At 58.4% G+C, this 21,048-nt stretch overlaps 1 protein-coding gene across 3 annotated transcripts; it reads left to right on the forward strand.

Moving 5' to 3' along the window:
• The first annotated feature begins 1,993 nt into the window (after window positions 1-1,993).
• Window positions 1,994-18,672, forward strand: MBD3 (methyl-CpG binding domain protein 3). 3 transcript variants are annotated; one of them, XM_039466354.2, is made up of 6 exons: window positions 1,994-2,343; window positions 9,997-10,156; window positions 10,558-10,695; window positions 12,852-12,942; window positions 14,054-14,231; window positions 17,033-18,672. In XM_039466354.2, the coding sequence occupies exons 1-6, from the start codon at window positions 2,234-2,236 to the stop codon at window positions 17,229-17,231; spliced, it is 876 nt and encodes a 291-aa protein (XP_039322288.1). In that variant the 5' UTR covers window positions 1,994-2,233; the 3' UTR covers window positions 17,232-18,672. The 3 variants fall into 3 exon arrangements, with proteins under 3 accessions (XP_039322288.1, XP_039322289.1, XP_010330757.1); XM_039466355.2 differs by having other exon boundaries at window positions 1,997-2,247; XM_010332455.3 differs by lacking the exon at window positions 1,994-2,343 and adding an exon at window positions 6,578-9,666.
• Window positions 18,673-21,048: the final 2,376 nt, after the last annotated feature.

The raw sequence follows: 21,048 nt of genomic DNA on the forward strand, positions 1-21,048 counted from the left end.
CCGGCAAAGTGAGACCCTGTCTCAAAAAAGAAACTGTGGCCTGGGTGCAGTGCCTCACACCTATAATCCCAGGAGTTTGGGATGCCGAGGCGGGCGGATCATGAGGTCAAGAGATCGAGACCATCCTCGCCATCACGTCTCTACTAAAAACACAAATATTAGCTGGGCATGGTGACACACGCCTGTAATCCCAGCTACTCGGAAGGCGGAGGCAGGAGAATTGCTTGAACCTGGGAGGCGGAGGTTTCCATGAGCTGAGATTGTGCGGTTGCACTCCAGCCTGGTGACAGAGTGAGACTCCATCTCAAAAAAAGAAAAAACAAAATTGGGCCGGGCATGGTGGCTCAAGCCTGTAATCCCAGCACTTTGGGAGGCCAAGGCGGGTGGATCACAAGGTCGAGAGATCGAGACCATCCTGGTCAACATGGTGAAACCCCGTCTCTACTAAAAATACAAAAAATTAGCTGGGCATGGTGGCACGTGCCTGTAATCCCAGCTACTCAGGAGGCTGAGGGAGGAGAATTGCTTGAACCCAGGAGGCGGAGGTTGCGGTGAGCCGAGATCGCGCCATTGCACTCCAGCCTGGGTAACAAGAGTGAAACTCTGTCTCAAAACAAAAAAAAACAAAAACAAAAACAATTTCTCCACCTCCTCCTCAACACTTATTTTTCTTTGCCACCCCCCCACCACCACCACCATACTTTTGGAAACAAGATTCCCAGTTCACTTTAGGGTGGAGGGACTTACCCTGCCTCTGCACTGGAATTGGCTTTTGAGATAGAGTTTTGCTCTTGTTGCGCAGGCTAGAGTGCAATGGTGCAATCGCGGCTCACCACAGCCTCACCCACTGCACTCCAGCCTGGGTGACACAGTGAGACTCTGTCTCAAAAAATAAAGAATAAGAATAATAAAAGTGCCTGTCCTATTCCCTGGAACCTGCAGCTAAAGGGACTGAAAATGGGATGAGCTCTTCAGGCAGCGTCAAACGCCAGATTGTTTAGGTAGACACAGTGTCAACAAAGGGGTCCTTAGAAGCAGGGGAGCTTCTCCAGCTGGAGGCATGGGGACACAGCAGCTAGACTCAGTCCTTGAACACGTGTCCCTGGCCGGCCAAGTCCTACCCCTGGGAGCGATGCTGTCAGTGAAGGGACTGCAGGGGGTGGCCCACCCGCTTCCATTTCAGGATCCCTCTGGCTGACCCTGTGAACAGGGAGGGGGCGATTCCACAGGAAGGTCTTGGAACTCTCCTGGCCAGAGATGGTGACTAGACTAGTGCATGCTGGGGGGAGCAGGGGGCTCAGATTACTGGATTTTGGGGGTCAGAAAGCTACTGGGTGGGGCGCGTTGGCTCACGCCTGTGGTCCCAGCACATTGGGAGGCTGAGGCGGGCGGATTGCCTGAAGTCAGGAGGAGTTCCAGTGCAGCCTGGCCAACAACGTGGTGAAACCCCGTCTGTACTAAAAACACAAAAATTAACTGGGCGTGGTGGTGCACACCTGTAACCCCAGCTACTCGGGAGGCTGAGCCGAGATCGCGCCACTGCACTCCAGCCTGGACGACAGAGTGAGATTCTGTCTCAAAAAACCAAAAAAGCTACGGAGGGTCGGGGGGTGGTCACAGAGGAAGCCCTTCAGATTTGGACGCCCGTAAAAAGCTCGGAAGCTGGGAGACCAGGACGACGGGGAAGTCGAGGTCCAGGCAATGGGCTAGGGTCCCCAAGACCTGGGCCGGAGAAAGGCCGAGGGGAAAGACCTCCCCCACTAGTCCGAAAGCATCTCCCCGCGCAGGTGCCCCAGGAGGACGAAGGCGACCGGGCACAGCGGAAGTGACTGGCTGGGCTCCGGGTACCAACCACTGCCCGACATGCGCTCGCGGGGTTCAGGGCGCAGGCGCACACGCCGCCGGAGGACGAGCCTCCTGCCCACGCGATGATTGGCGCGGCCAGAGAGGGGCGGGGCCTGGCGCCGCAGCTGCGCAGAACGGGGCCCCGCGCGGGCGGGTGGGCGGAGCGGGCCCCCCGAGCGGGGGCTGGCGAGCGCGGGGAGGGGGCCGAGAGGGCGGCAAAGCCGGCGCGCGCGCCCGGCTGGGGGCGGAGGGTGGGGGCCCGCGGGCCGGAACAGCCGCGGCAAGTGGCGGCGGCGGCAGCGGCAGCGGAGGCAGCTGAGGCGGCGGCGGCAAGCGGGGGTTCGGGCGGCGGCGGCGGGCCCGGCGGCGGGCCGAGGAGCCGGGCGCGATGGAGCGGAAGAGGTGGGAGTGCCCGGCGCTCCCGCAGGGCTGGGAGAGGGAAGAAGTGCCCAGAAGGTCGGGGCTGTCGGCCGGCCACAGGGATGTCTTTTACTATAGGTGAATGAGCGCGCCGGCCGCGCAGGGCCCCAACGGGCGCCTCCCAGCGGCCTCTGCGGCGGCCTCGGCGCCCCTGCCCTGGGCCGCGGCCTGGGCCCCGCGCGTGCGTCGTGCGTCTGTGCGTGCGTCCTGCGTGCGTGTCCGTCCCTCTCGCGGAGGCCCAGTGCGCGTGCGCCGCTTGCTGGGGCCGCATGGCGTTCGGCAGGCTGGGGACTGGCTGCCGGGCAGCGGCGGCCGCCTTTGTTCGTGCGCACTGGGCCAGGGGCGCCTGGCGGCCGCGAGACACCGCTGAGAGGCAGGGGTGGGGGCTGGGCTGTCCCTTGGGTCCCGAGAGACGCCGGGGGGGGGCCTCCTTGGGGTGCTCCTGGGGTGGTGTGGAGCCCGAGGGGGTGGCCAGCCGGGGTTTCGGGGAGCAGGGCTCAGGGCGGGATCGGGGAGGGCGTGCGTGAAAATGCGCGTTCCTAGGCTCACCGCAGTCCTGGGAATAAGCGCCTCAGAGTGACTGGGTCCCCGAGCAGCGTTGTTTTTTTTTGTTTTGTTTTAAGAGGGATGTCCCCCCGACTTCTGAGGCTTCTGCCCCGCGTGGGTCGTGGCTCTTTCAGGGTGGAGACTTGAGGCTCCCGACTTTCCTACCCACCTGACGGTAGTCTTTGCATGGATGTTACTGGGGTTCCGAGGCTTTCAGAAATCCCCTCCCCAAATTGAAAAAGGTGCTGCTCAGAAAGGTCACACGGAACCCCACCACACCCCGTGGAACAAAGATTTAGTGGCCTCTGCAGCCAGGCCCCAGACACTCGGCCACCTGCTGTTTGTCTTCCCTTTTTTTTTTTTTTTTTTTCTGCTGGCTGGGGAAGGATGCTTTTGATTCTGAGCCAGCTTTCATTGCGCCCTCGCCTTGGTTCAGTGTCCCGCGGCGCCTTCAGGTCCCTCCCTGAGGGGAAAGCGGATGCCTGCTCTGTGCCCAGTATCTGGGTGAAACGGGGTGTGCAGCCGGTCTCCATTTTTCCCATAGCTCGGGGTCAGGGGCCGGAGACCGCCCAGGTGAGGGTGAGTGGTTTTCACGAGCCAAGAAACCGCAGTGGGCAGAACCATCGCTCTGTCCGCTGTGCGCATTGGTCCCCTGTGGTTCTCGACTGTCCTGGTTTTGGGAGATAAAATGAGGAAAGAGCAGGGAAAGGATAGGTTTGATCAAAGCAATATGTGGGGCCTCCTCCTGCGGGAGGAGCTCGGGCTGGTTCCTGGAAAGTGGGAGGACAGCAAGAGAGAGGCGGAACTTGGTCCCCAAATATGTATCCTGATGAGCTGGAACCCTGTAATTGCAGGCAGTGGCATAGTGGGACTGCAAGCCGTGTCTCTTAGGGATAGAGTGGTGCATTCCCTTTTGGCCCCCAGGCCCTTCGCTGGTTCTCTGGCTCCTTAGAAAGCCTGAAGCCGGCCGGGCGCAGTGGCTCAAGCCTGTAATCCCAGCACTTTGGGAGGCCGAGGCGGGTGGATCACGAGGTCGAGAGATCGAGACCATCCTGGTCAACATGGTGAAACCCCGTCTCTACTAAAAATACAAAAAATTAGCTGGGCATGGTGGCACGTGCCTGTAATCCCAGCTACTCAGGAGGCTGAGGCAGGAGAATTGCCTGAACCCAGGAGGCGGAGGTTGCGGTGAGCCGAGATCGCGCCATTGCACTCCAGCCTGGGTAATAAGAGCGAAACTCTGTCTCAAAAAAAAAAAAAAAAAAAAAAAAAAAAGAAAGCCTGAAGCCTTGCGGTTCTGTCCTCTGTCGTTGAGGAGGCCCGGGCCTGCCTTCTCCCAGAGGCTGCTGTAGAGTCCGCAGCAGGTCTGTGTCGGCCTCTGCAGTCCTCTGTCAAAAACAGCACCAGGTACCGCCTGGATCCCAGCCGTTCAGCCAGGAGTGAGGCTGGGCCCTCCCGCTTGCAGATGACAGCCAGGGCACCAGCCACCTCCTGTTACAGCCGTGGGTACACGTGCTGAGATCTACGGTGACACATGCTGAAATCTGGGAGGGCAGGTGACAGGGGCCTGAGTGAGACTGGGCTGGTTAGGGCGGGGGCCTCTCTGAGGAGGTGACTTTGAATGGAGCAGGGAGAGGCATCCAGGCACTAAGACGTGGCTGCAGCTTGGGAGCTGGAACCAAGGCCAGCCTGAGCGGAGTGTTCTGAGGCTGTCATTGCCCCACCTCTCTCATTCTCTGCCTGTCCCTGAGCATGGGGGTCTAGTTAGCAGTAGAGAAAAGCAGGGAAAAGCTCTCCTCTAAACAGACTGGAGAGATTTCAGGTTTCTCTAAAAAGGGTGAACCCAGACTCAGACCAGAGCTGCCCTCTGCAGGTCTGGGGCCGCCTCAACCCAGGCTTTCATCACAGGCTTCAGGTTCCTAGGTTGAATGGTACGGGGACCTGAAGAGTTGAGGCCGTAGTGCCTACTTTTTTTTTTTTTTATGTGTGGTTTTATCAAGGCTGTTCTTTTTTTGTTGAATGTCAGGGACATCTTTCCGTGTCAGTAGATCTGCCTAATCTTTATTAAAAATTGAGATATAATTCACATTCCACAGAAGCTATTTGAGACAGAGTCTCACCCAGGCTGGGGTGCAGTGGTGTGGTCATGGCTTACTGCATTCTGGATCTCCCAGGCTCAGGTGACCCTTGCGGCTCAGCCTCCCAAGTAGCTGGAATTACAGGCATGTGCCACCATGCCTGGCTTATTTTTATAGAGACAGAGTTTCACTGTGATGCCTAGACTGGTCTCGAACTCCTGGACTCAAAGCAATTTACCTGGTTTGGCCTCCCAAGGTGCTGGGATTACAGGCATGGGCCACTGCCTGGCAAAAGCTACTCTTTTAAAATGTACAATTCAGTGGGTAATTTGTTTTGAGATGGAGTTGGACTCTTTTTGTTCAGACTGCAGCGGAATGGGGCTCTCTTAGCCGACTACAACCTCTGCCTCCTCGGTTCAAGAGATTCTCCTGTCTCAGCCTGTTGAGTAGCTGGGCTTACAGGTGTCCACCACTACGTCCGGTTAATTTTTGTATTTTTAGTAGAGATCGGGTTTCACCATGTTGACCAGGCTGGTCTCAAACTCCTGACCTCAGATGGTCAGCTCACCTCGGCCTCCCAACGTGCTGAGATTACAGGCGTGAGCTACCACACCTGGCCACCAGTGGTTTTTAGTACATTCACAAAACTGTGCAACCATCACCAGTAATTCTAGAACATTCTCATCATTCCCAAAAGCAGCTCTGTCCTCATTACAAGTCACTCCCCACTTCCTCCCCCAGCCCTTGGTAATCACTAATCTCTTCTACCTTGCATTTACTTTTATTTTATTTTATTTATTTTTTGAGACAGTCTCACTCTGTCGCCAAGGCTGGAGTGCAGTGGCGCAATCTCACTGCAACCTCCACTTCCCGGGTTTAAGGGATTCTCGTGCTTCAGCCTTCCAAGTAGCTGGGACTACACTACAGGCATGTGCCACCATACCCGGCCCCCTTTTTTTTTTTTTGAGACAGGATCTTGTTTTTGTCACCCAGGCTAGAGTGCAGTGGTACAGTCATAGCTCATTGTAGACTTGACCTCCTGGGCTCAAGCAGTCCTCCCTCCTCAGCCTCCAAAGTAGATGGGACCACAGGCATGTGTCACCATGCCTGCTTAATTTTTATTTTATTTATTTTGAGAAGGAGTCTCTCACTGTCACCCAAGCTGGAGTGCAGTGGCGTGATCTTGGCTCACTGCAAACTCCGCCTCCTGGGTTCAAGGGATTCTCTTGCCTCAAATATCTGGGATTACAGGCCCCTGCTACCACCTCCAGCTAATTTTTGCATTTTTAGTAGAAACGGGGTTTCACTATGTTGGTCAGGCTGGTCTCGAACTCCTGACCTCAGGTGAGCTGTTGGGCTTGGCCTCCCAAAGTGCTGGGATTACAGACGAGAGCCATTGTGCCCTCCCTCATTTTAAAAAAAATTTTTTTTTTTTTTTTTGAGACGGAGTTTCGCTCTTGTTACCCAGGCTGGAGTGCAATGGCGCGATCTCGGCTCACCGCAACCTCCGCCTCCTGGGTTCAGGCAATTCTCCTGCCTCAGCCTCCTGAGTAGCTGGGATTACAGGCACGTGCCACCATGCCCAGCTAATTTTTTGTATTTTTAGTAGAGACGGGGTTTCACCATGCTGACCAGGATGGTGTCGATCTCTCGACCTCGTGATCCACCCGCCTCGGCCTCCCAAAGTGCTGGGATTACAGGCTTGAGCCACCGTGCCCGGCGTTGTCTCCATCTTAAAAGGCAGAACAGCCTCTCTTTGGGGTGACGGGAGGCAGAGAACTGCTGGGAGTGTTTTGTGGGGTCTCTTCCTGGTGGCTACGTGAGGCCTGAGTCAGGGCCTGGGACTTCTTGGTCTCTTTCCACTGCCCTGGGCAAACCTCAGGTTTAATAACATCAGCCAGCCCGCACGGTAACTAGAAAAGAAACTCTCCAGAAGGAGCCCTCAGTGGTTTCGGACCCCCAGGCACTTGTCCTTGTCCCTCCCGGTGGCGTCCTGTCCGAGTGGACGTGCTAGAGCCGGAGGTGTCCTTGTGTACCATGGAATTTGCCTGGGGTGGGTGGGGGGCAGGGTGGAGAGAAATACAACTTCCTGAGATCTGTGTATTAGCCTTATACATAGATCCTGGATAGAGGCTATGGAGCCAAGCATGTGACCACGTGCTTCTGTGCGGTGCCTGCAGAATTGAGTTTCCTTCTGGCTGGAAGAGATTCTGAGCTGTCTTAGTTGTCTGGCATCTGGCGTCTACCGTGGGCCAAGATGCCTGGGGCAGGGGCAGAGGAGGACAGGAGGGGCCTGCCCTGGAGGGTTCTGGGAAGCCAGCAAAACAGAGCCATCCACCAGGCTCAGGCGGATGCGTTATCGCTCAGTGACTTTTCACCGAGTTGAGAATGTGCTCAAGGTGCCTGGCCTACTAAGCACCGTACAAGTGCTATTATTTCTGCATTGTTTTCTTGAGATAAACCAGCCAGGCATAGTGGCTCACACCTGTCATCCCTTTGGGAGGGGAGGCAGGAGGATCTCGAGATCGGAAGTTGGAGACCAACCTGGGCAATAGAGTGAGACCCCCCTCCATCTCTGCAAAAAATTTAAAAATTAGCTAGACATGGCTGGGCACCATGGCTCACGCCTGTAACCCTCATACTTGGGAGGCCGAGGCAGGTGGATCACCTGACGTCGGGTGTTCGAGACCAGTCTTGGCCAACATGGTGAAACTCTGTCTCTACAAAAATTAGCCAGGCATTGTGGCAGGTGCCTGTATCCCCAGCTGCTTGGGAGGCTGAGGCAGGAGAACTGCTTGAACCTGGGAGGTTGTAGGGAGCCAAGATCGTGCCACCCTTGTAGTCCCAGCTACTCAGGAGGCTGAGGCAGGACTATTCCTTGAGCCCAGCAGGTCACGGCTGCAGTATGCTCTGATCACACCACTGCACTCCAGCCTGGGCAGCAAAAGAATACCCTGTCTCTAAAAGAAAAACGGGGGAAAAAAAAAAAAGACATGAATGGGCAGGGCGTGGTGCTCATACCTGTAATCCCAACGCTTTGGGAGGCAAGGTGGGAGGCTTGCTTGAGCTCAGGAATTCCAGACCAGCCTGGACAGCATGGTGAGACCCCATCTCTATAAAAATACATGTATATATAAATTAGGCTGGACGTGGTGACTCACACTTGTAATCCCAGCATTTTGGGAGGCCGAGGTGGACAGATCACCTGAGGTCAGGAGTTGGCAACCGGCCTGGCCATGTTGGCCAGGGGTGAAACCCTGTCTCTACTAAAAATACAGAACATTAGCCAGGCATGGTGGCGGGCACCTGTAATCCCAGCTACTCAGGAGACTGAGGCAGGAGAATCACTTGAACCTGAAGGTGGAGGTTGCAGTGGGCCGAGATCACACCACTTCACTCCAGGCTGGGCAACAGAGCAAGACTCCATCTCAGAATACATATGTATGTATGTATAAAAGCTGTGCATGGTGGCTCCTGCCTGTCTCCAGCTACTTGGGAGGCTCAGGTAGCAGGATCACCCTCGCCCAGGAGTTCAGGGTTGCAGTGAGCTGTGATTGAGCCGCTGCATTCCAGCCTGGGCGGCAATGAAAACCAATCTCCAGAAAGAAAGAAATGAAGCTCCGTGCACACCAGGAGCCACTGCATATCCTCATCCCAGCCCCGGGCACTGCGCACCCCTTTCCTGCCTCTGAATTATGCTGTTGTAGACTTTTTTTTTTTTTTTTTTTTTTGAGACAAAGTTTTGCTCTTGTTGCCTAGGCTGGAGTGCAATGGCGTGATCTCAGCTCACTGCAACCTTTGCCTCCCGGGTTCAAGTGATTCTCCTGCCTCAGCCTCCCAAGTAGCTGGGACCACAGGTGCGCACCACCACACCCGGCTAAGGTTTTGTATTTTTAGTAGAGATGGAGTTTCTCCATGTTGGTCAGGCTGGTCTTGAACTCTTGACCTCAGGTCACCCACCTGTCTTGGACTCCCAAAGTGCTAGGATTACAAGTGTGAGCCACCTCGCCCTGTTCTAGACATTTCATAGAAATGGGATCACACACTGTGTGGCCTTCTGTGTCTGGCGTCTCTCACTGAACGAGAAGTCAAAGTTCATCCACACTGGCCTGTCTCAGAGTGTTGCTCCTTTTCATGGCTGAGTAATATTCCACTGTGTGAATGGGTCACATTGCATTGGTCCGTTCATGTGCTGAGAGCGTCTGGGCTGCCTCCACCTTCTGGCTGCCATGGTAGGGCTCCTGGGGACTTTGTGGAGAGCTGATGGTGTGGATGTGTGCCCTCATTTCCCTCGGGCAGATACCTAAGACTAGCATGGTTGGGTCATCTGCAGATTTGCTGGGGAGCTGCCAGGCTTTCCCAACATGGCCGTTCCATTTTACAACCCAGCCATGATGGCGATGTGTTGGGTTGGGTGCCTGTCGTCTTGTAGCATGACTACATGTGGCAGGGCAACCTGTAGGTGAGTGCCCTTATTTCCTGGAGAGCATGAGTTGCTAGCGCTTGTCTGCGGCAGGCTGAGAGCAGAGCCCCGTGTCCAGGTCTGTGCGTGCCCGGCTGCCTCGCTTCCAGCTCCACCCAGGGTTATGCCCAAGCAGCTGTTAGGGCCTGGCCCTGCCGCTGGACCCTGGTAGTGGAAGGAGATTGCTCTTACAGTTGTCCCTCACATACCTGTTCTCGGTAGGGTCTTTTCTCAAGAATGTGACCCAAATTCCGTTTCTAGAATGTTCTGGAAATGTGAGGCATCCTCCCAGAGCCGGGGCCCATCCTCCTGTAGGTAATGGCGTTTGTTCCAGAACTCACAGTGTGTGCTGTGTCTGATGCTGCCAGGGCCTGGGGTGGAGATGATTGGAGGGTACCAGGATTGGGGGTCTGGGGCTAGGGCCAGGGTCTGAGGGCCAGGACCAGGGCTCTGGGGCTGGGGCTGCCGCCCAGATTTGGGGGCCGATTTTGGAGTCTGGAGGTCAGGGCTGGGGTGTGGGTCTGGGGCCAGGGCCCGGGGTTTGGGGTCTGGGTCTGGAGTTAGGACCTGGGACTGGGACGGGGGCTGGGTTTGGGGTTGGGGTCCGGGTCCGGCCGGGGCGCCGACCGTCCTGCCTCTCCGCAGCCCAAGCGGGAAGAAGTTCCGCAGCAAGCCGCAGCTGGCGCGCTACCTGGGCGGCTCCATGGACCTGAGCACCTTCGACTTCCGCACCGGGAAGATGCTGATGAGCAAGATGAATAAGAGCCGCCAGCGCGTGCGCTACGACTCCTCCAACCAGGTCAAGGTGAGCGGTGGCGTCACGCGGGTGACGTCAGCGGAGGGCGTTTTAGGCGGGGACGCGGCCGTGACGTGAGCCGCAGGCGACGCAGCCCGGCTCCTAGAGCGCGAGAGGTCACAGCGGGCAGAGGACACGGTGCAGGGCGCGGCGCGGTGCAGGGTGCAGAGCGGAGGCGCCGGGCACAGATCGCTGCGCGCATGGCGAGGACGCGACCCGTGACGGGGGCTCTGGAGGAGCTGGCCGGGCCCAGCCTGCGAGAGCGGCCTCCCCGGAGCCTGGGGGTCCTGGAGGGCGTGGGGGGCACGAGGGGCGCCCACAAGGCGGGGGGTCGTCCGGGCCCCGCGTCCCTGGAGGCTCTGAGCCGTCGGGGAGACCCCAGGCCGTGCTGTAGCGCCTTCCTCCCGCAGGGCAAGCCCGACCTGAACACGGCGCTGCCCGTGCGCCAGACAGCGTCCATCTTCAAGCAGCCGGTGACCAAGATTACCAACCACCCAAGCAACAAGGTCAAGAGCGACCCGCAGAAGGCGGTGGACCAGCCGCGCCAGGTGAGCCAGCGCACGGCGACCCCAGCCTTCCCGGCCAGCTTGTTCGCCTTGGTGGGTGGACGTTTGGAATAAGATCGGACGTGGAGCGGACGAATGGAGCGCAGGAGTTCCAAGCCAGCCTGGGCAACATGGGAGGCAAAAACATGGAAAAATTCGCTGGGCGTGGTGGCACTCGCCTGTGGTCTGTGGTCCCTGCTCCTTAGAAGGCTGAGAGGGGAGGATTGCTTGAGCCTAGGAGCCTAAGGTTGCGGTGAGCTGTGATCACACCACCGCTCTCCGGCCCAGGCGACAGCAAGAACCGGTCCTGTGGGCCCCCTTGGGATGCGCAGGGAATTAGTTCAGGACATACCCCACCCTCTTTGGTATCCCCAGGTACCCAACTCTGGGGATGATCAGGTCTCTCATAGAAAATGGTTTAGTAGGCTGGGCACGGTGGCTCACGCCTGTAATTCCAGCACTCTGGAAGGTCAAGGCAGGCGGATCACCTGAGGTCAGGAGTTCGAGACCAGCCTGGCCAACATGGCAACACCCCGTCTCTACTAAAAGTACGAAAATTAGCTAAACGTGGTGGCAGGCACCTCTACTCCCAGCTACTCGGGAAGTTGAGACAAGAATCACTTAAACCCAGGAGACAGGAGTTGCAGTGAGCTGAAACTTCCCGCCACTACACTCCAGCCTGGGCAACAAGAAGAAACTCCATCTCAAAAAAAAAAAAAAGCAAACAGTCTAGTAAGGCTTCTTCGTCGTGGTTCATTCCTGTAGTCCCAGCACTTTGGGAGGCCGAGGCAGGTGGGTCCGGAGTTCTAGACCAGCCTGACCGACATGGTGAAACCCTGTTTCTACTAAAAATACGAAAATTAGCCAGGCGGGCGTGGTGGTGCGTGCCTGTAATTCCAGTTACTCAGGAAGCTGAGAGAGGAGGATCACTTGAACCTGGGTGGAGGAGGTTGCAGTGAGCCCACATCCTGCCACTGCACTCCAGCCTGGGCGACAGAGCAAGACTGTCTCAGAAATAAAATTTAAAAAAATTTTTTTAATGAAAATGGTCTGGTATTGGCATGTAACCTACAGATATCGTCTAGATTCCTTATACTGCTTCATAAGATGTAGATGGTTGTGACACTCTTTGTCTTGTGTGTTTGTGTTACTGGTTTTTTTAGTTTTTTGCTTTTGAGACAAGGTCTCTCTGTGTTGCCCAGGCTGGTCTCAAGCCCCTGGTGTCAGTCAAGTGATCCTCTCACCTCTGCCTCCTGAGTTGTGGGGATTACAGGCATGAGCCAATTCACTTGGCCAGCTGTTGAATTATTTTTATTTGTTTTTCCCCCAAATATTTTCAGTCTGCAGCTGGTTGGGTGGATGGTTGTGGAACCCACAGATACCGGGGGCTAACTGCCCGTATGTGGCCGTGTGTGTGTGTGTGTGTGTGTGTGTGTGTGTGTGTGTTTCCTACTTCTTAAAAACTGAGAACCATGTACGGTGTGTGTGTGTGTTTTGAGACAGTCTTGCTTTGTCACCCAGGCTAGAGTGCAGTGGCCAGGATCTTAACTCACTGCAGCCTCCGCCTCCTGGGTTCAACCAGGTTGAAGTGATCTTCCCACCTCAGCCTCCCGAGTAGCTGGGATTATAGGCCTCCATCACTATGCCAGCTAATTTTGTGTTGTTTTTTTTTTTGAGTTGGAGTCTCACTCTGTTGCTCAGGCTGACGTGCAGTGGCGTGATCTTGGCTCACTGTAACCTCCGCCTCCTGGTTCAAGCAATTCTGCCTCAGCCTCCCAAGTAGCTGGGATTGCAGGTTTGCACCACCACGCCAGTCCTTTTTTTTGCATTTTTTGTAAAGATGGGGTCTCATCATGTTGGCCTGGCTGGTCTCTAACTCCCAACTTCAGGCGATCCATCCGCCTTGGCCTCCCAGAGCACTGGGATTACAGGCGTCAGCCACCCCGTGTGTAGTTTTTATTCTTATTTGCAAACATCCACTGGATACCAGACTGTGGAAAGCCTGAGCAGGAGCAAGAGGCCCAAGGCCCTAGGAGGCAAGAGGCCCATGGGGACCCACATGGGGAAGGAGGCCAAGTGGGCTTCCCTGGAGCCCTTCGAGGCCCTGGAAGGGGGAGGTGCAGGGCCGCTCTTGGGGTTCACATGTGTGTCTGGGGCAGCTCTTCTGGGAGAAGAAGCTCAGCGGCCTGAATGCCTTCGACATTGCCGAGGAGCTGGTCAAGACCATGGACCTCCCCAAGGGCCTGCAGGGTGAGCGGGCGCCCCTTGGGGCAGCCGGAAGGGGACAAGCTGGGTGGGGTGGAGTGCTGGGGGCGCCCTCATCTCCTAGCAGGGTGGAGGGCTGTTCATGATGCGGGCACTGAGGGCTAATCTGCCTGCGGTGGGGCAGGAGGAGGGGCCCCAGGGTGCCTGGCTGGGCCCTCCATACTTGGAGACCCTGTGGGTGGGGCAGGAGGAGGGGCCCCGGGGCGCCTGGGCTGGGCTCTTCATTCTTGGAGACCCTGTGGGTGGGGCAGGAAGAGGGGCCCCGGGGCACCTGGCTGGGCTCTTCATACTTGGAGACCCTGTGGGTGGGGCGGGAGGAGGGGCCCCAGGGCGCCTGGCTGGGCTCTTGTACTTGGGAGACTGCAGTGGGGCTTTGCGGCCTCCAGGTGCAGTGCATGTTTTAACCTGGATCCTAAGAAAACAAGGAGGCCTGGTTTTGCTCTAGCACAGAACAAGGAATGCAGAGTTGGTGTGGTTTCGGCGGTTTTTTAGAGACCGAGTCGGCTGGGTGCAGCGGCTGACGCCTGTAATCCAGCACTTTAGGAGGCTGAGGCAAGAGTATCACGAGCTCGGAAGTTCAAGACCAGCTTGGGCAGCATAGTGAGACCCTTATCTCTACATCCCTGCAGAAAATACAGAGCAAGACCCTGTCTCAAAAAACAAAAGGTGGGCTCTCTGTTGCCCGGGTGGAGCACAGTGCTGCCGCACTGCTCACAGAAGCCTCTGCCTCCCGGGATCGGGGGTTCTCTGCTCAGCCTCCTGAGCAGCGGGGACTGCGAGGCGCCACACCTGGCTGACGTTTTAGTTCTTGTGTGGAGACGGATCTCACTACGTTGTCCAGGCTCGCCTCTAGCTCCTCAGCTCAACGGCCTCCCGACTTGCCCTCCCAGATGCTGGGGCTGCGGGCGTGAGCTGCCGTGCCCACCTAGCTTGGTTTGTTTCTGTTAAGAAAGTCATGACACCCACTCCAGGGGAAACGGAGACGTGAAATCCGGTCAGGGAGAAGGTAGCAGCTCCGTTCTTGGGGCATTCTGTGGCCTGTCTGGGTCATGGCTGTGACCTCTCCCCTCGGGGCTGCCTCTCCACTGCCTGGCAGGGGTGGGACCCGGCTGCACGGACGAGACGCTGCTGTCGGCCATCGCCAGCGCCCTGCACACCAGCACGATGCCCATCACCGGGCAGCTGTCGGCCGCCGTGGAGAAGAACCCTGGCGTGTGGCTCAACACCACGCAGCCCCTCTGCAAAGCCTTCATGGTCACCGACGAGGACATCAGGTAGCCCCCAGTCCCCTGCGTGTCCGCCCTGTCTCTCGGGGCCGTGGGGTCCCTGAGCGTCCCCACATGCTTCATGTCTCCCCACGACTCTCCCGTCTCTGTGATCGCTGCCTGGGTTTTTTGAAACACAAATAGTGGGGCAAGGGGACCCATCGTTGGAGCCAGTGTGAACGGCTCCACTTGTGTCCTCGGGTCAGGGCCAGCCAGGCACCTCTTGAAGGCACGTTCTTGAAAGGGGTGTGAAGCCAGGGGCTGTGTCACACCTGTCATCCCAGCACTTTGAGAGGCTGAGGCAGGTGGGTCACTTGGTCAGTGGTTCGAGACCAGCCTGACCAACATGGCGAAACCCCCTGTCTGCTTAAAATACAAAAAGGAGCCCGGCGTGATAGTGCACGCCTGTAATCGCAGCTACTTGGGAGGCTGAGGCAGCAGAATCGCTTGAACCCGGGAGATGGAGGTTGCATTGAGCTGAGATCCTGCCACTGCACTCCAGCCTGAGCGACAGAGTGGTCCCCAGCTCAGAAAAAAAATGAATAAAGAAAAGATTGTGGTCTTGGGAGCCTGTGGGGACTGGCTGTGCTGGGTGCTGGCCTCCATGCTGGGCCCTGGGGACGGAGGGACAAGGCAGGCCGGGGTTCTGCCTTTGGGGAGGTGGCTCAGGGTGCCCGAGGAGGGGCAGTTCCGAGTAGCAGTGGCCCATGGGCGGAGCCTGGAACAGCAGGGAGTGGGGCCGCTGCAGGCAGGATGGTGGGGGGGTGAGCTGAGCTGTGAGATGTGGGCGCCCGGGGTGAGCCCTTCCTGCGGGGCTTCACGGCCAAACTCGAGTCTGGAATGCAGGGTGGCCGGAAGGCACCTGCAGGAAGCCCTGGAGTGCTAAAGAGAAGACGGGCTTTTCTCGGTCAACCTAGCACACGGCTGAGGTCAGAGAAGGGTTCCAGAAATGGGGAACTAAGCCCCGGAGCGGCCAGGGAGGCGCTTGGGCATGGGGTCTTCCTGTGGCAGCAGCCAGGGGTTAAAGGCCATATGGGCACAGGGAGAAGAGACCCTGTGCCCCCAGGCAGGATAAAGAGACAGACCTAAGACGCCACCCCGGCAAGCAGACAGTGTGGGTGCTGAGGGTTCCGTCTTGAGCAGCTGGCGGCAGCCTCCTCCAGCCATGGTACCTTTGGGCCCCCTCATTTGGGTTTGAGGTCAATTTACACTCTACACACTCAGGGAACTTCCCCAAAATGAAGATGGTGAAATAGGAAGAACTGACAAGAAAACAACAAGACTGTGAGGAACAGCAGGCAGATAATTAAAAGCCCCTGCAGAACGTGTAGAAATAAGGCCGAGCACAGTGGCTCACGCCTGTAATCCCGGCACTTTGGGAGGCCAAGGTGGGAGGATCACCTGAGATCGGGAGTTCGAGACCAGCCTGGCCAACATGGTGAACCGTCTCTGCTTAAAAAAAAAAAAAAAACCCAGTAATTATTCCAGTCTGTTGGTGTATACCTGCAATCCCAACTCTTGGGAGGCTGAGGCAGGAGAATATCTGCAACTCAGGAGGCAGAGGTTGCAGTGAGTTGAGATCACACCACTGCATTCCAGCCTGGGTGACAGAGGCCCTGTCTTCAAAAGGAAAAGGAAAAGAAGAAAGCTTGGCGCGGTGGCTCATGCCTGTAATTCCAGCACTTTGGGAGGCTGAGGTGGGTGGATTATGAGGTCAGATCATCGAGACTATCCTGGCCAAAACGGTGAAACCCTGTCTCTACTAAAACTACAGAAAATTAGCCCGGCATGGTGGTGTGTGTCTGTAGTCTCAGCTACTCAGGAGGCTGAGATAGGAGAATTGCTTGAACCTGGGATACAGAGGTTGCAATGAGCTGAAATCGTGCCACTGCACTCCAGCCTGGGTGACAGAGTGAGAGTCTGTCTCAAAAAAAAAAAAAAAAAAAAAAAAAACAGCTTGTAGAAATTGAAAAGGGCACTGAAATTTCAGAACTTGGTGGTGGGTTGAGCAGAAGGTGGAGTCCTGTCTGGAAGGACAGCAAGCAGGTGCTGGCTGCAGTGGGGTCAGTGAGCCAGAGTGATATGGGTGGCGGGGGCAGCCCAGGTACCGAGGAGCCGCCGGAGGGAGACCCCGGCCAGGAGGGCGTGGCTGAGCCTTGGCCACAACTGGGGACGTACACAGAATCAGCCTGCCCCACTCAGTGCTTGTTAGAAATCAGGAGCAAGCCGGGCGCGGTGGCTCAAGCCTATAATCCCAGCAGTTTGGGAGGCCGAGGCGGGTGGATCACGAGGTCAAGAGATCCAGACCATCCTGGTCAACATGGTGAAACCCCGTCTCTACTAAAAAAAAAAATACAAAAAATGAGCTGGGCGTGGTGGCGCGTGCCTGTAATCCCAGCTACTCAGGAGGCTGAGGCAGGAGAATTGCCTGAACCCAGGAGGCGGAGGTTGCGGTGAGCCGAGATCGCGCCATTGCACTCCAGCCTGGGTAACAAGAGCGAAACTCTGTCTCAAAAAAAAAAAAAGAAATCAGGAGCAAGTGTTTACGCAGCTGAGCCCGGGAGAGGCTCAGGGCCTGGTCTGGAGACTGAGGGGTGGCCCCGAGAGAGGTAGCAGGCGGGCCGTACAGGAGGATGGCAGGGGCTAGCACTGGCCAGTGGCAGCCAGTTATTCTGTTGATTGTGAAGGGAGGGGCACCTGTGGATTCCTCGGCTTCTCTTCCCAGCCGAGGGCCCCTTTCCGCGCCCATCCCCTGTCTGCAACCTCCTGGCTGCTGGCCTGGGTGTGACGTGATGTCCCTGTGTCCCCAGGAAGCAGGAGGAGCTGGTGCAGCAGGTGCGGAAGCGGCTGGAGGAGGCACTGATGGCCGACATGCTGGCGCACGTGGAGGAGCTGGCGCGTGACGGCGAGGCACCGCTGGACAAGGCCTGCACCGAGGATGACGACGACGAGGACGAGGAGGAGGAGGAGGAGGAGCCCGACCCGGACCCGGAGATGGAGCACGTCTAGGGCAGGTGCTGCAGACCGCGGGGGCTGCCTGCCACGCACGGAGTGCCCGTCTCCCCGGAGGAGCCCAGGCGTCCCTGTCCCGTGGTCGCTAAAGCCAGCCTTCCCTGTCCTGTCAGCAGCCCTGCCGAGAGCCCGTGCTGTGAGTGCCGCCCACTGGAGCCGCCTGCAGCTGTGGCCCTCGGCCCCACGTGGACCAGGCTTGGGGCACAGCTGGGGCTGCCTCACCAGAAAGACCCTCCCTGCTCATCCTCTAAAGGGCCCGGGTCCTGCCTGGCTCCCCATGACCTCAGGGCTTGAGGCCAGCTCCTCCCACGGCTGCTGTCCCCAGCTCCTTGAGACTGGAGAGCGGCCAGCAGGTGCCCGGCAGCTTGGCACCAAGGAGCGCGGCACCTGGGAGGGTCTCTCAGTCTGAAGGCGTGTTTTTGAAACGCACATCGCCCACTGTGCGGCAGGAGGACGGGACTCTGGTCCTCCGTAAGGGACATCCAGGATGGCGCCACCCTCTGCCCTGCCACGAGGCTGGCAGCACCACAGACCCTCACAGCCCAAATGGCACGCCGGGGATGCCACGCTCCTTCAGTAAATCTGTGACCGTCAAGGCTGGACGTGCACATCACCAGGCAGCCTCTGCTGCTGCAGGGATGCCAGCCTTTGCTTCCAAAAACCGTACTGCAGCCGCTGCCAGAATGATGTCAGCCAACCCCCCGCCTCAGTTTCCCTTCTGTGTAGTGGGGACATAGGCACCGAGCTTTGGGGTGGTGCTGACGCTCCCAGAGGTGTCAGGAGCCACTTGGACAGGACAAGTCTCCCAGATGCTTCTTGAGGTGCTCGGGTCTCTGGGGAGCTTCTGGTCTGAGGCCGTCTGAAGGATCCCATGTGCTCCTGAACCCCCAGTGCCTCAGTGAGGGCAGGTTCTAGGCCGCAGGGGCCTGCCGCAAGTGAACCCTGGGCTCCTGCGGGTGGCTTCCTCACCTGCATTGACCTTAGGCCCATCGAGAGGGCCTGTCCTGGCTCTGCCCCATCCGGGATCTGGGATCTGGTCGCTGCCTCGGGCAGACTGATGGGCAGAGTCACCCCTGTGGCTGGGCCGTGACCCCTGATGGTGCCAGACTGGGGGCCGAGGAAGTGCCACTCGGGAGCCAGGCTCGCCACTCTGCCAGGTGCCCTGCAAGGACAGCCACAGGGCAGTGGGCTGGCGGCTTCTTGCTGCTCCCTGTCACAGTCAAAGCACAAATTTTCAGGGTTGGCTCAAGGGCTGGGCCCCAAGGGACCCTCTGGGTGGGAGCCACATCTTCCTGGGGTCGGTGCCCTCTGGCCAGGACCCTTTGCCGGCCCGAGGTCCCCAGGCGCTGTGGTGGGGTGGCCTCCCCTCTGTGCCTGGTGGAGGGAGCTGTGGGCATGGGCACGTGACTGAATAAAGCCACCGTGGGATGTGCTTGGAGCCTAGAGTGGTTCATCCTCAACCTTGGTGCCCACATTGGAGCGTCTGTTGCTGGCTGAGTGATGGGAGGTGACGGCCCGGCCGTTCCGCAGCCTCACTGATGTTCCTGACCCCAGATGCTTATGCAGAGCAGGCTTGAGGTGTTCAGAGAAGCCTGGCTGGCCTGGGCATCTGTAGGTGAGGGCTGTTCCTCCCGAGCTGCCACTGGCTTGGCCTGGGCACTGTGGGTGTTGGCCTTGCTGCCTGGGTCAGGACAGTGGGTAGGGCTCAGACCCAGCATGGCTCCTTCCAGTGAAGCAGGAGGGGCTGCCCGGACAGAGGCTCCTCAGTTCCGCAGCTGTGTAGGGGGCTTGGCCCCAGGGCGCCCGGGGTTCCACTTGGCAGCCAAGGCCAGTGGAAGCTGCTTTCTGGACCTGAAGGCTGGGAGGCCGCCCTCCCCTCACTGCCTGGCCACCTGAGGGTCTGCCTGCCCCGGGACACCAGGACCCTCCGGCTCTCCTCCCTTTTTCCCTGTCTGCTCCCCTCCGTCTCTTGCTCTCCGTCTCCATCTCTGTCTCTCCTGCTCTCTCGCTCTCTCTCCCTCCGTCTCAGCCCAGCCTCCTGTCACTGGCAGGCCCTGATTGGTCCCTCTGGGCCTGGGGTTCTGGCGACTGCTGGCCTCGGTCGGAGATGTGAGAGCCCCCACCCCTGCTGCAGGGCTCTCCCCACCAGAAGCCTGTCCAGGCCCTGATGCTGTTGCTGAAGCGTGAGGGACCTTTCCCCTCCCTGAAACGTTGGGGTCCCCCATAGGCCTAGGCGATGCTAGCCAGTGCTGGAGGCCATGCCCACCAAGAAATGAGTTGGTGTGGGTCCCCAGTGCTCGGGCCCCCTTCAAATTCCTGCCTTGGAGAAGCACAGAGTCTCCGGCTGGACCTGCCTGCTGCACTGAGGCCCTGCACTCCAGCCCCGAAGCCCAGACCTGGTCCTGGGTGGGGTAACCTGAGCCCTCAGCGCTGGGGTCGTTCGTGGGGATCTCGTGACCAGCCCCATACGGTGTAGGTCCCATCCAGAGGTCACCTCGCCGCCCACGTCTGCCCCAAGACTTTCTGGGACTTTTTTGTTTTTTGAGACAGTTTCTCTCTGTTGCCTGGGCTGGAGTGCAATGGCATGATCCTGGTTCGCTGCAACCTCCACCTCCTGGGTTCAACGAGTCTCCTGCCTCAGCCTTCCAAGTAGCCACCACGCCCAGCTAATTTTTGTATTTTTAGTAGAGATGGGGATTCACCAGGCTGGTCAGGCTGGTCTCAAACTCCTGACCTCAGGTGATCTTGCCAACCTCGGCTTCCCCGTACTGGGATCACAGGCGTGAGCCACCGCGTCCGGGCCTCGTGGCACTTTCCAGCAGCAGCAAGAGCCTCACATGTACAGCGCCTCCCCTCAGACCAAGTTTCCCCAGTGAGGCCCCACAGAGGGCACAGGAGGAGAGGCCTCAGGCCCCTGGGAAGACGCTGCACCTCCCAGCCCTGGGCTCAGCCACATGGACCCACCGGGCTCCGGAGTCTCCTTCAGCAACTTCAACTCGGGGGCATCATGCCCCTCTGCCAGGCCCAGGGCCTTCACCTTGCTGTCCCTGCAGCCCCCAACCCCCAGACCCAGGCAGGCAGGGACAGCCTTTTCCACCTCCCCACCCCTCCCTCACCTCCAAAGGCCCTTCCCACCCTTCCACACCCCTGACGGCCCTTCCTATGCTGCTGTAGGCCCTTCCCACCCGCCACCCCTCCCCCACCCCTGAAAGCTCTTCCCACACCCCTGACGGCCCTTCCCGCACCCCTGTAGGCCCTTCCCACCCCCCCATACCACCCCCACCCCTGACGCCCGTTCCCGCACCCCTGACGGCCCTTCCCACCCCCCACACCTCCCCTATGCCCCTTCCCACCCCCCACACCGCCCCCACCCCGACAGCCCTTCCCGCATCCCTGTAGGCCCTTCCCACTCCCCCACCCCTCCCCCATGGCCCTTCCCACCGCCTGACGCCCCTTACGGCCCTTCCCACCACCCCACACCTCCCCTACGGCCCTTCTCACCTCCCCACATCCCCTGACGGCCCTTCGGACCCCACACCTCACCACCACACAGACCCCCAGGGATACCGGTCGCCTGTGTGCGCCCCCTGTGGCTGCCACAGCAGCTGTCCAGGCGCCTGGAGGTGCCCATGGAAAATGTCCCCAGCTTCAGGACGATCTTTTGGACAGGCCATTCCAGAGCGGGATGCAGCCTGTGAGCTCAGTCACACTTGTTCCAGATTCAAGGGGCCCAAAACGTGGAAGCAAGTCCAGTGCCTGTCCACGGATGAAGGAAGCGCCCGGCCCCGGCCATGCCAGGGAGGAGGACTCCGCC

The sequence above is a fragment of the Saimiri boliviensis genome, chromosome 14 (assembly GCF_048565385.1).
Source record: "Saimiri boliviensis isolate mSaiBol1 chromosome 14, mSaiBol1.pri, whole genome shotgun sequence".
In the NCBI taxonomy this organism is placed as follows: domain Eukaryota; kingdom Metazoa; phylum Chordata; class Mammalia; order Primates; family Cebidae; genus Saimiri; species Saimiri boliviensis.